This window comes from Papaver somniferum, unplaced genomic scaffold (genome assembly GCF_003573695.1).
Source record: "Papaver somniferum cultivar HN1 unplaced genomic scaffold, ASM357369v1 unplaced-scaffold_18, whole genome shotgun sequence".
Taxonomy (NCBI): Eukaryota; Viridiplantae; Streptophyta; class Magnoliopsida; order Ranunculales; family Papaveraceae; genus Papaver; species Papaver somniferum.
Window position 1 is genome coordinate 2,101,475 of NW_020627707.1, and position 11,924 is coordinate 2,113,398.

Consider the following 11,924-nt stretch of genomic DNA (forward strand, 5'->3'; position numbering starts at 1 on the left):
CAAAATGGATTCAGATATGAAATATCAAAATTCTAGAGAAAATCTGTTGAAGAATGAGAGCATAAACATTAAGTACTTACGCTCAAAGACGAATTATAGGAAAAGAAAGAACCACATTGATTCTCTTAAGGATAATATGGGAATATGACATTCAGAGAGAAAGGATATAGAGGAACTTCTCAACAATCACTTTAGCTCCATCACAACATCTTCAAATCCTCAAAGAAATGAAGAAATGTTAAGCCTCATCACCCCCTGCATAGAAGAAGACAATTCTAGAATAACAAGCATACCATGCATGGAAGAAATTAAAAACACAGTCTTTCGTACCAAAGCTTGGGAAGCACCGAGTCCTGATGGATTTCAGGCCGGGTTCTATCAACAATGCTGGAATGTTGTAGGTAATGATGTTACTCTCATGATGCAGAATGTTTTTAGAAATGACTACCTTCTTAAAGATCTCAATTATACCTTTCAAACCCTAATACCAAAAACTGAATGTCCTCAAACTCCTTCAGATTATAGACCTATAAGCCTTTGCAATATAAATTACAAAATAATCTCAAAAATCCTTGCCAACAGACTCAAGCCAATCCTCCAGAAAATAGTATCTTCATTCCAAGCCGCTTATGTACCAAACAAAAATATTTCAGAAAACACCATGATAGCTAATCACATGAAGAAAATTAGGAACAAATTTGGCCAAGTTGGTATCAAGCTTGACATGTCGAAAGCTTTCGATAGAATAAAATGGAAATTCTTGTTAGATATCATGAACCAACTTGGGTTCAGCAACAAGTGGTGTCATATGATAAACCAATACATATGAACTACTTCAGTGTATGTTCTTCTTAATGGGCCTTCATGTGAGCCTTGCATTCCAACAAGAGGATTACAACAAGGAAATCCAATTTTTCCGTACCTTTTTATCCTCTGCGTGGAAGGTTTCTCAAGAATGCTATGTTAATCTGAAAGCTTAAAGAAAATACAAGGAATAAAACCAAGTTAGCACAGCCCAAGCATCAACCATCTGCTATTTGCTGATGATTGCCTCTTAATCTGTAAAACAAAAGACGAAGACATCAGGAATCTTTTGGACATCATCAACAAATTCAGCTCTGCTTCAGGCCAAGTGATAAATTTTAATAAGTCAAGTGTATTCTTTAACAAACATATGAATCCTCAGAGATGATCTCATTTAACAGGATTGTTACAAATGAAAAGTATGGGGTTGAATGAAAAATATCTTGGTCTGCCTTTGTTTCTGGGTAAAAACAAGAAATAGAGCTTTAAACCAATAGAATAAAAGGTGTAGAACAAGCTGAGTACTTGCCAAGAAAAGATAATTTACCAAGATGGAAGATCAACTCAAGTGCAAGCAGTTCTAAGTATAATGGAAAACCACCAGATGGGCTGCTTCAAAATGCAAAAAAATGTGACTGAGTCTATTGACAGAGTTCAAATAAGATATTGGTGGAGAAAATAGAAAAAGAAAGGCTTAAATCCAATTGCATGGAGCCCTGTTTGCAAGCCAAAAAGGCTAGGAGGAATGGGCTTCAAAATTACTTTTAAATTCAATGATGCTTTGCGCAAAATTGGCTTGGAGAATAATTACTGATCATAGCTCTCTGTGCTAGAATTCTAAGGGAAAAATACTTCTACAATAAAGACTCATTATGTGATAAAATCAACTCTCAAGGATCATGTATTTGGAAAAGCATTTATAAAGGTTTACAAATAGTCAAGAAGTATTATGTGTGGAGTATTGGAGATGGATCAAGGATAAAAATATGGATACATAACTGGATTGGATGTATCCAACACACTCAGCTTTCAAGGGAAAAACTCACACCCTAACAATATCATCATGTGCATTATAAATTTTTGCACAAAATACAACATCTTAAGTTCTGAAACTAACTCTCCTTGCAGGTCCCAAGTTAGTAAAATCAGAAGAAAAAAAAAGTATATGGGAAAAACCACCAAAAAATTGTTGGAAATTAAATTTTGATGCAACTTTTAACAAGGAAACAAAAATTTGTGGAATTGGACTAGTATTAAGAGATGGTGCAGGGAGATATTTGGAGGCCATGGTGAAAGTGATGAAAGTCAGGGATGGTGGAAAATGAGAAGGTCTGGGTCTTTTAGAAGTTGTGGAATGGATTAAGAGTAAAGGATGGAAAATATAATCATAGAAGGAGATTGTAAGTCTGTCATTGAAGCTATGATTTTAAATTTTGATAAATCTAACTAGCAATACCATAATCTTCTTTCAGACATAAGCCGTATTATAGAATCTATTAGTAGTACTAAGTGTGCTCATTTCTAAGACTGGTAATGAAGCAACTGATGGCTTAGCCAAATATGCCAAAAAAATATGAATGTAATCAAATGTGGTTTGAGTTACCACCAAGATGTATCCTTTCTATTCTAGAGAAGGATAACTCTATGTAATGTGTTTTCTTTCAATAATGAATTTGCTTTTATGATCAAAAAAAATAAAATAAATAAATAAATCACAACTCAAATATTTTTACCCATTACGACTACAAAAATAAATAAATTAAGAGTATAATTCTAAGAAAAAAATATTAAGAAAACTAAAAAAATAATTATTTTGTTAACCATCTACTCAAGTATCTGAGGCTTTTACACAGGAGATTGAGCTGGTTTTGGACCTTTGCAGCAAAGACTAGCTACCCTTCCCATCAAAGACGGTGGTCTTGGCATATATACTCTGGCAGATTCTCGCACATATTGTTATCTTGCCTCCCAGAGTCAGACCACTTCGGTACGAAAGGTGATACTTGGTAGTTTATTCTTATTAAATAATGGTTTGGCTTATCAAATGGCTCTTCAAAACTTCATTCAGCTATGTGCCTTGCCTTCTACTTATTGCGTCGATGATACTGACCCCTTTCTATACACGCCTTGGCAGTCACTTATTTTGATGCAGTTAAGAAGCAAATCCCTGTCCAATTTTCATTATCTGTGAGAGATTCCATTGTGTGGCATTGTAACCGGGTCAAACATACTCAATATTACCTTTTGGATGTTCCCATTAGTGGGTTGGATCAATGTCTTGGGCCCAGACAGTTCAGAGCGATAGTTTGTTATCGCCATGGTATCCCCTTGTTTGTTGAACTTGGCTTATGTTCGTGCTGCAATAGACCTATAGATATTTTTGGTGATCATACGCTTCATTGTGCTAAGGACGTTGGACTTAAATTCCGTCATGACTTGGTTCCTGATGTAATTGTAGATATTTGTTACAAGGATGGTGAACTACGCGCAAAGAAGTTGTTATGGGATTTTTGTGAGATAATAACAAGGATTTACGTCCAGCGGACACTATATGTTTTTTCAAGCGTATGAAGAATTGTTTAGTTAGTAATGATGCTGGTAGTGGTCTAGGAAGCTTTATATTTCATAGACTAGGCGTGGCTATTCAAAAATGGGTTGACGCCCAGTTTGTTGCTCGGTTGTCAGCAAAATGGGTTGACGCCCAGTTTGCTATCTGATACTTGCGTCATTCAGGTATTGATCCTGTTGGTTCTTGTTTTACTACTGCCTTACATGACTTTAAGACAGCGTGTGGTGCCACCTTACCTCTTCTCGGTTTAGAAGACGTTGCACCCGTCCACTCTATGAGTTCCATCGCAACTATTTACTTTGATACCATAGGTTGGGAATTCCTTTTTTTGAAGAGGATGGGATTTTCCCAAGTTGCTCGCCGAGATGGACAAATTTGGACACCATGTTGTGCATTGCAAAAATGACCTTGGTCTGAAGTTTAGACACGACCTTATTCGTGATACCTTTGCTGATATATGTTATCGAGTGGGTGCTCCGGCAAGGAAAGAAGTGGATCTTGGTTTTCTCTCAGACAATGGCACCAGTTTAAAACCGGCAGATGTTTTGGTTTTAAATTGGGATAGTGGCCATGATGTTTGCTTCAATATCACGGTCGTTTCAACTTTCACAAAGAATGGAGTTCGTAAACCTCAACGAATAACTTATCTGGTACATTTATACTAGTTACTGAAGTGTCCTTAAGTTTCATACTGCGATGTTCTTCCATTTTCCTAATTATTTTGAAAATAATGTGAGATTTCCTTCTAAAATAATAATGCTTCCCTTCCGGAAAAAAGTTACTATGACATTTTTTTTTCAATCTCAAACTATGCCAAATTAAAAAAGTAATAATAACCTTTTTCCAAAATTGAGGGAATATACTAATATGCTACACTGACGAAGGGCCTTCTAAAATTCTGTAATATGTAAATGTGCTAAGCGGACGAAAGGGCAAAACAGTATAAATTTGCAATTAAAACCATAACAATAGGATCTGGTTACACTACATAAACAAACAAGAAGGATGTCCTATAATCAAATATAAAACACGAAAAAGATCTTTTTCTGCCAGGACATAAATTTACAAATCATTCAACAACTCTTTTTTTCTAGTTGAAATCGAGAAGCCTATGTTTTCATTAACAAACAACTTGATCCACCACGAAACAAAGAATAAGGACAAACTGATCAGTAGAAATATGAATAGAGGCCCTCCAGTTTTAGTGAAGAAAAAAGATAATATGATTATAATGAGGAAAGAGATCCAATTTGCTGTTGCAGCTGTTCCTCCATAGATCCCTCTAACTTCTGTTGGGTGCATCTGTGAATTCATGATCCATGGAATGATTTCTAGGCTGGCTGAATACGAAAGACTATAGATGGCAGAGCTAATAAGAACTGGTTGTCCAAAAATGTTATATTCGCAATATTTTGTTATCCAAGATCGATTTTTATCAGTACAAGCTTCAGATATTCCATTAGTTCCTGCAATCAGGCAAGCACCACTAGATTGACCCTGTGTAGGAGGAATAAGTGATCCATTAGTTATAAATGAATAATAGTAAAATTCAAATAATTCACTTAATTTCACAGAAGTGCAACAAGTGAAGAAAATGAATGATTACTAAGTGTACCTAGCTGGCTAGTTATAAGAAGTCACAGTTAGATCAAATAAATTATGGTCCTCTACTCTAACTGCTAAAATGTTTTTCCTAATAAACTACACTGCTCGAGTTTCCTTTTAGAGGAGGAATAGAGAAATGATTTCTGCATTCAAATCATGCATAAGAAAAGGGTGGAACTATGAAGACAACCTTCATAATGAAGGAGATCACATCCGAACATATACAAATAAACAAGTTTCGACCAATATAAGTGTAATTAGATGTTGTATTTTTAATTTGTGGACTTACTTAACATGAATTTAGTGCTTACAAGGATATTGTAATGTGTACCATGACAAAACAGTTGCTTACCAGGATATCGTAATGTGTACCACGACAAAACCCACATCCACTAGATGCTCGAATGCACGTCAAACAATCCCACGAATCTGCATCTTCTGTTGTGATATAACTCAAACACGTGTTGTTGAAATATATGGTACTTTGCGATCGACTCACAGCTTCAGTAGTATTAGGTGATACTATAAATATGAAACTTAAACCTAATACACCGCCTAGCATATAACATATACTCAAATATAACATCTTCCTTTTCCCAAATCTTGCCATTAAACAAAGAGTACAACAAAAGCCACCGAGCATAGATAACAGGCCAAAATTTGCCAAGAGACTAGTTTTAATGAAGGTGATATCGTCTTTAGGGTCTGATGGTCCAAATCCACTCATCCTATGGATATTCGGGATACAAAAAATAAGGGCATTGAGCCCCACCAATTGTTGTACAAATTGAAGAGCGGTGCCAACAACGAACTGTTTCCGTATTGAAGGACTGCTCCATGCACTACGTATCTTACAAAAGATATTACTACCAGAATAACTTAACTCATCCTCATTATCAGTTTCTTTCTTAATTGACAACTTGAAGGCGTCTAACTCTTTTCCAACTTCACAACAAGTATATATCCTTCTCAAAAACCTAACCACTTCATTTTCTCGGTCCTGTTTGATTTGATTTTAACAGTGAAATGAATGGACATCAGTAAAAGCTTATATACATATCTATTCCAATGTGACGATCAAATCTATATATCGAACACAAGGGCATAAAACTGAGACCCATCAAATGATAAGTTTAACATACACTTATCTTTTCAATGAGAGTGCTCCATACACTGACAAGTTCTACCAGAAGAATTACGAAAAATGAGACAGAAACTGCATATAACTTTTCGAAACTAACCTTCTTAGATAGTAACCACATAGGAGATTCTGGAAATGACATCATTTCCTGAAATTGAAGTAGAGCTGGAATTCCTGCTAATGCGATGGCGTAGTTAGTGGTTCTACTAGAATCCTGAAACATATTTCATTTTGAAATGAAGAGTAAATAAATTCAGGGTGATAATTTGAACGAGATGACAACCAAATATGAACTTGAAACATCAAAGCTGAATTAAAGAGAGTGGTAGAATGAATATAAGTACTTACCCTATACATGAAGACAAATTTTCCAATGCCGTAAAAGATAAAGTTTATACTGATAAGAATATCTCGTAGTTTAGGTGGAGAAAATTCCGATATATAAAGTGGTGAAGTCATGGAAATGATACCAATCCCCGAGGATATAAGCATATTTCCAATAGTTTCCAAGCAATAATTAGAAAACAAAGCACTATCATCGATAAAAAGGAGCAACACGAGTGATGCTGCACCGATGAATATCAAAGCATCAGCAATTAAGATTGAACGTTTTCGTCCCAAACAATCATTTATCCAACCACCAGCTGCCGCACCCAAAATTGCCCCAATTAAACCCGCTTTAATAGTTTCCTACCAATTTATTAATAACGTACTCAGTAAAAATTGGTTGCAAATTATGAATATTCAAACCATTCTTTTGAATCCCATTATTATTGAAGTCGTCTTGATAAACCATCAAAAATCATAAACTTACATGCAGAATGGAATCAAGATCATTTAGTACTGCAAACCGAGAAATGATAAATCCTGGGAAAGTAGAATTAGCAAATAATTTAGAAGTCTTTCATTGATTTAAGATCAAAATAAATTACAAAAAAAAAAAAAAAAAAATGCGCCTAGTTCGACTTACCAATGTAATAACCAAAAACAAGCCCTCCAATACTAACAACGAGTGTGAAATAGATTATGACGGAAAGAAGAGGTTTTAGGGTTTCGTGATCTTCTCCCCTCCTTTCTTCATCCAATTTGTCCTCCTCCATGTAATTGTTATTGTTATCTCTCTCAATCCACTGATAATTCAGTTATTCCGTGATTATGTAATTCCTCTATGAGGCGTAGCAAACGATAAAAAGCACAAAAGGGGATATTTGTTCTTTTCAGGTCTATGAATAACAAATGGAGTAAAGCAATTCTGTGGGATCCATGATAATCGCGATTCTGTGGGACCCACAATATTTTGTTTCTATCGCGCAGTCAGCTAGTCATGGACCTTAACGGTTTGTTCCTCAAGGCAGGAGACTCGGAAGACCAGTTCTCTCAATCAAATAGCTGCGGCAAGTACGTTCCTTTTGGATTATTTGTGGGACACACCTTTCTTTATTTTGTTTTTGAAACAAAATCTGAATATCTTTACCGATAGGGATGAACTAAGTCTATGATACGATTTGGACGTAGGATTTTAAAGATGAGATATGTGGGTCCGCGAAATTTGATGAAGGGGTTTGTGGACATAAAGTATGTGGGTCCGTGATTTTAAAGATGGGATATGTGGGTCCTCCACATTTGGTTGTTTAAATCCTTGTAATCATGTTTTTTGTGGGAATCCGATCCCTTCCCAATAAGATTTGTTGGGAAACTCGTGAAGGGATTTTGTTGCATACTTAGCTATAACAGCAAAACCTAGAGTGCCTCACTAAGATCGGTTTTGTCCACTCGTCTCGCTTCACGTGTCATCCCACCATTACTCCTCTTTGGGTTTCGTGGATAGGAAGGGCTGTAATAAACCTAATCTGCTAATGAATATTAATGAACTGAGTTTTGGCTGCGCTGTTTATAACCAGATTGGCCTGAATCTTTGATTTAGGAATTGCTAATTCATTTTCCTTCATCAATTTTATCATCTCTTGTTGTTAATTTGTTGTAAGTATACAACAATTGGCATCAGAGCCGTTCTTTCCACTCAAAAATCATCCAATTTTTTTTCACCATGACTTTGAAGGAAGTTGAATCTGAGGTTGAACAATTGAAGACTTCTCAGATTGTTCTTGACACTAAAGTCACAGCTCTAGGTGGTTCAGTTGATGCTCTCACCACTAAGTTTGATAATCTTATGAATTTGCTTGAACGCTCGTCCTTTCTTCAAAACAATACTGAAAAACCATCTGGATCTCATCATGATACTCATATCCCAACTCGTCAATATCACCATTCTCGAATACCAAAGTTATATTTCCCAAGATTCGAAGGTGATAATCCGAGAAGCTGGATTCAGAAGAGTGAGCGGTATTTCAAAATCAATGATACTGAGGAACATCTAAAGGTAAATATTGCTTCAATTTATTTAGAGGGTAGAGCTTAGAGGTGGTTTCTCAATTTTCAGGTCAATCGACCTCGTATTACATGGCATGACTTAGCTGCTCATATTTGTGCTCGTTTTGAAAATCCCATAGAGGAAAATTTTGTCGGTAGTTTTAATAAACTAATTCAGAGTTCAATAGTGGATGATTATTATGAACAGTTTGAATCATTGAAAGCCTTGATGCTGAACATGAATCCTTCACTTTCTGAAACTTATTTTATCATGAGCTTTCTTAGTGGTCTCAATGAGGAGATTGGTAGATCTGTCTCTATGTTTCACCCTTCCACTTTTTCTGAAGCTTTCTCTTTAGCTAGATTGCAAGAGCAGAAGGTCAATTTTGCATCTACATCTACTAAGCCTCTCACTAGATCATTCAATACCTCCTTCCAACATAACAGAAAATTTTCATCACCCAATTTTCCTCCTAGACCAATTCTTACTTCACCTAAATCTGCACCAATGACACCAAAATCCTTTTCTCCTCCTCCATCCAAATCCAGTTCTGCTAGCCCTACCATTAAGAGACTAACTCCAGAAGAAATGCAGAATAGGAGAGACCAAGGTTTGTGTTACAATTGTGATTCAGTTTATAAGTCAGGCCACTTTTGCAAAGGCAAACAGAAAATATTTATGCTCCAACTGGACACTTCTGAGTCCCTTGATATTGAAGAAGAGGAAGAGGTATTTGAGGAAGTTGTTGAGTCTCCACTCACCTCTGATGTTGAGATATCACTTCATGCTCTCACTGGCACTGTTACAGGTGACACCATAAGAATTCCTGGCATTCTCAACAAGCAGCAGGTATCCATCCTAATCGACTCTGGTAGCACCACTAGCTTTATTGACAGCAATTTAGCTTCTACACTCCACTGTATTATTACTCCTACTGCTCCAACGTTAGTCACTATTGCCAATGGAGACTGAACAACTAGCACTGGCATCTGTTCTCAGCTTCAATGGAGTATGTAGGGACACAAATTTGTAGAAGATTTGAGAATCTTACCCTTGGAGGTTGTGATATTGTATTGGGAGAATATTGGCTAAGAAAGTTAGGTGATGTACTTTTTAACTTCTCTAAACTCAGTATTTCCTTTAAGTACCACAATAAGAAGATCACCTTACAAGGACTTACTCCTGACGGTACTTTACTCATGATGAGTGACTCAGATGCTAGAAAATTCTTTACAAACACTACTCATGGTGTTGTAGCTCACTTATATTCTATTTCTGCTACTACAACACCCACTACCACCCCTGCACCCCTTCTACCCTTACTTCTGGAGTTCACTGATATTTTTAAAGAACTTACCACACTGCCTCCTAAAAGAAGCATAGATCACACAATTCCATTACAACCAAATTCAACTCCTGTCAACCAAAGATCTTACAAATGCCCATACACACAAAAGTCAGTGGTGGAACAACTAGTTCAAGAAATGTTGAATTATGGTATTATTCAGCCTAGCCACAGCCCATTTGCTTCCCTTATACTTTTAGTAAAAAAGAAAGATGGTTCTTGGAGGTTTTGTGTAGATTATAGGAAGCTCAACAACATTACTGTCAAGGAAAAATTTCCCATACCCATTATTGATGAGTTATTGGATGAACTGAAAGGTGTAGTTATTTTTCACGAAAATTGATCTTAGAGCTGGCTATTTTCAGATCAGAGTTAATGACTTGGACATTTTCAAAACTGCATTTAGAACACATCAAGGCCATTATGAGTTCAAAGTTATGCCATTTGGCCTCACCAATGCCCCTGCCACATTCCAGGCCCTCATGAATGAAATCTTTCAACTATTTCTCAGAAAATTTGTCTTTGTATTCTTTGATGATATCCTCATTTACAGTTCTAGTATGTCTGAGCATTTGGAGCACCTCAGGTTGGTTTTTTCTCTCCTCAGACAACATCAACTATTTGCAAAGCAGTCTAAATGTTGTTTTGGTCAACAATCCCTAGAATATTTGGGGCATATAATTACAGCTGAAGGGGTATATGCAGATCCTAACAAGATTTCTTGTATGCAACAATGACCAATTCCTAAAACTATTAAAGAACTCAGAGGATTTCTTGGTCTTACTGGCTATTATAGAAAATTTGTCCAAGGTTATGGAGCCATAAGTAAGACATTAACTGACTTTCTCAAGAAAAATTCCTTCATCTGGAGTCAAGAAGCTACTACTGCTTTCACTAAACTCAAGGAGGCCATGACCAAAACTCCAGTATTAGCTCTCTCAGATGTCACTAAGCAATTTGTGGTTGAAAGTGATGCTAGTGATGCTTGTATTGGAGCTGTTCTACTTCAGGATAATAAACCAATTGCTTATTTTAGCAAGCCATTGGGCCCAAGAGCTCATGCATTGTTTACTTATGAAAAGGAATTCTTGGCCATTGTGTTGGCAGTACAAATATGGAGGTATTATCTGCAAGATAAGAAATTTGTCATCAGGACTGATCATCAAAGCATTCAGTACTTCCTTAATCAGAAGATCACCACAATTCTACAACAAAAATGGCTCATTAAACTATTTGGCTTTGATTATGACATCCAATATAAAAAGGGCTCTGACAATGTGGTGGTTGATGCCCTTTCCAGAATTCCCTCTCCTTCTTCACCTCTATGTCACTCTCTACCCCAGCTTGGATGCAAGAGGTGTTACTCATCTATGAAACGGACTCTAAAGCTCAACAACTCACTTCACAATTACTGCTCCAGCCAGCCTCCATCCCTCATTTTACATTTATTGAAGGCATTTTGAGGTATAAAACAAGAATCTATATTGGTTCTGGTCATGATGTCAAGACAAAAATTTTGGCTTCTTTACATGCCTCTACTTTAGGTGGCCATTCAGGCTACTTATGTGAGATCCAAAACCCATTTCTATTGGCCAAGGCTGAAGAAGGATGTCTTATTATTTGTCTCCCACTGTGATATTTGTCAAAGAAATAAAAGTGACTCAACTACTCATGCTGGTATCCTCCAGCCCCTCCCTATTCCAGATCACTCTTGGCAGCACATTACTATGGATTTTATTGAAGGGTTACCCATCAGTGACAAGAAGAGTGTGATTTTGGTAGTTGTGGACAGACTCAACAAGTATGCACATTTCATTGCTCTCCAACATCCTTACACAACTGCTTCTGTACCCAAGGTATTTCTCAATCAGGTATTCAAACTCCATGGTCTCCCATCTTCCATTGCATCTGACAGAGACAAGGTGTTTACAAGCAATTTTTGGCAAGATTTATTCAAAGCTCTTGGTACTAGCTTGAACTTAAGCACAACTTATCATCCTCAAACAGATGACCAAACTAAAAGGGCGAATGCCTGCTTAGAAAATTACTTAAGATGCATTACTGGTCACCAGCCTAGTCAATGGAGCAA

General features: G+C 36.6%; 1 protein-coding gene across 1 annotated transcript; it reads right to left on the reverse strand.

Annotated features, from left to right (window-relative positions):
* Positions 1-4,368: 4,368 nt before the first annotated feature.
* Positions 4,369-7,298, reverse strand: LOC113338026 (probable inositol transporter 2). The gene is made up of 6 exons (XM_026583550.1): positions 7,090-7,298; positions 6,934-6,986; positions 6,468-6,809; positions 6,220-6,333; positions 5,331-5,978; positions 4,369-4,870 (listed from the first exon to the last, which is right to left on the reverse strand). The coding sequence occupies exons 1-6, from the start codon at positions 7,217-7,219 to the stop codon at positions 4,436-4,438; spliced, it is 1,722 nt and encodes a 573-aa protein (XP_026439335.1). The 5' UTR covers positions 7,220-7,298; the 3' UTR covers positions 4,369-4,435.
* Between the last annotated feature and the right edge of the window lie 4,626 nt (positions 7,299-11,924).

Bases quoted from the DNA above. Each gene is read 5' to 3' on its own strand.
- LOC113338026 (XM_026583550.1), bottom strand. From the start codon at position 7,219: ATGGAGGAGGACAAATTGGATGAAGAAAGGAGGGGAGAAGATCACGAA. The intron at 6,987-7,089 runs GTAAGTCGAACT...CTACTTTCCCAG, and splicing joins TGTTTTTGGTTATTACATTG to GATTTATCATTTCTCGGTTT. The intron at 4,871-5,330 runs GTAAGCAACTGT...CCTCCTACACAG, and splicing joins GTACACATTACGATATCCTG to GGTCAATCTAGTGGTGCTTG.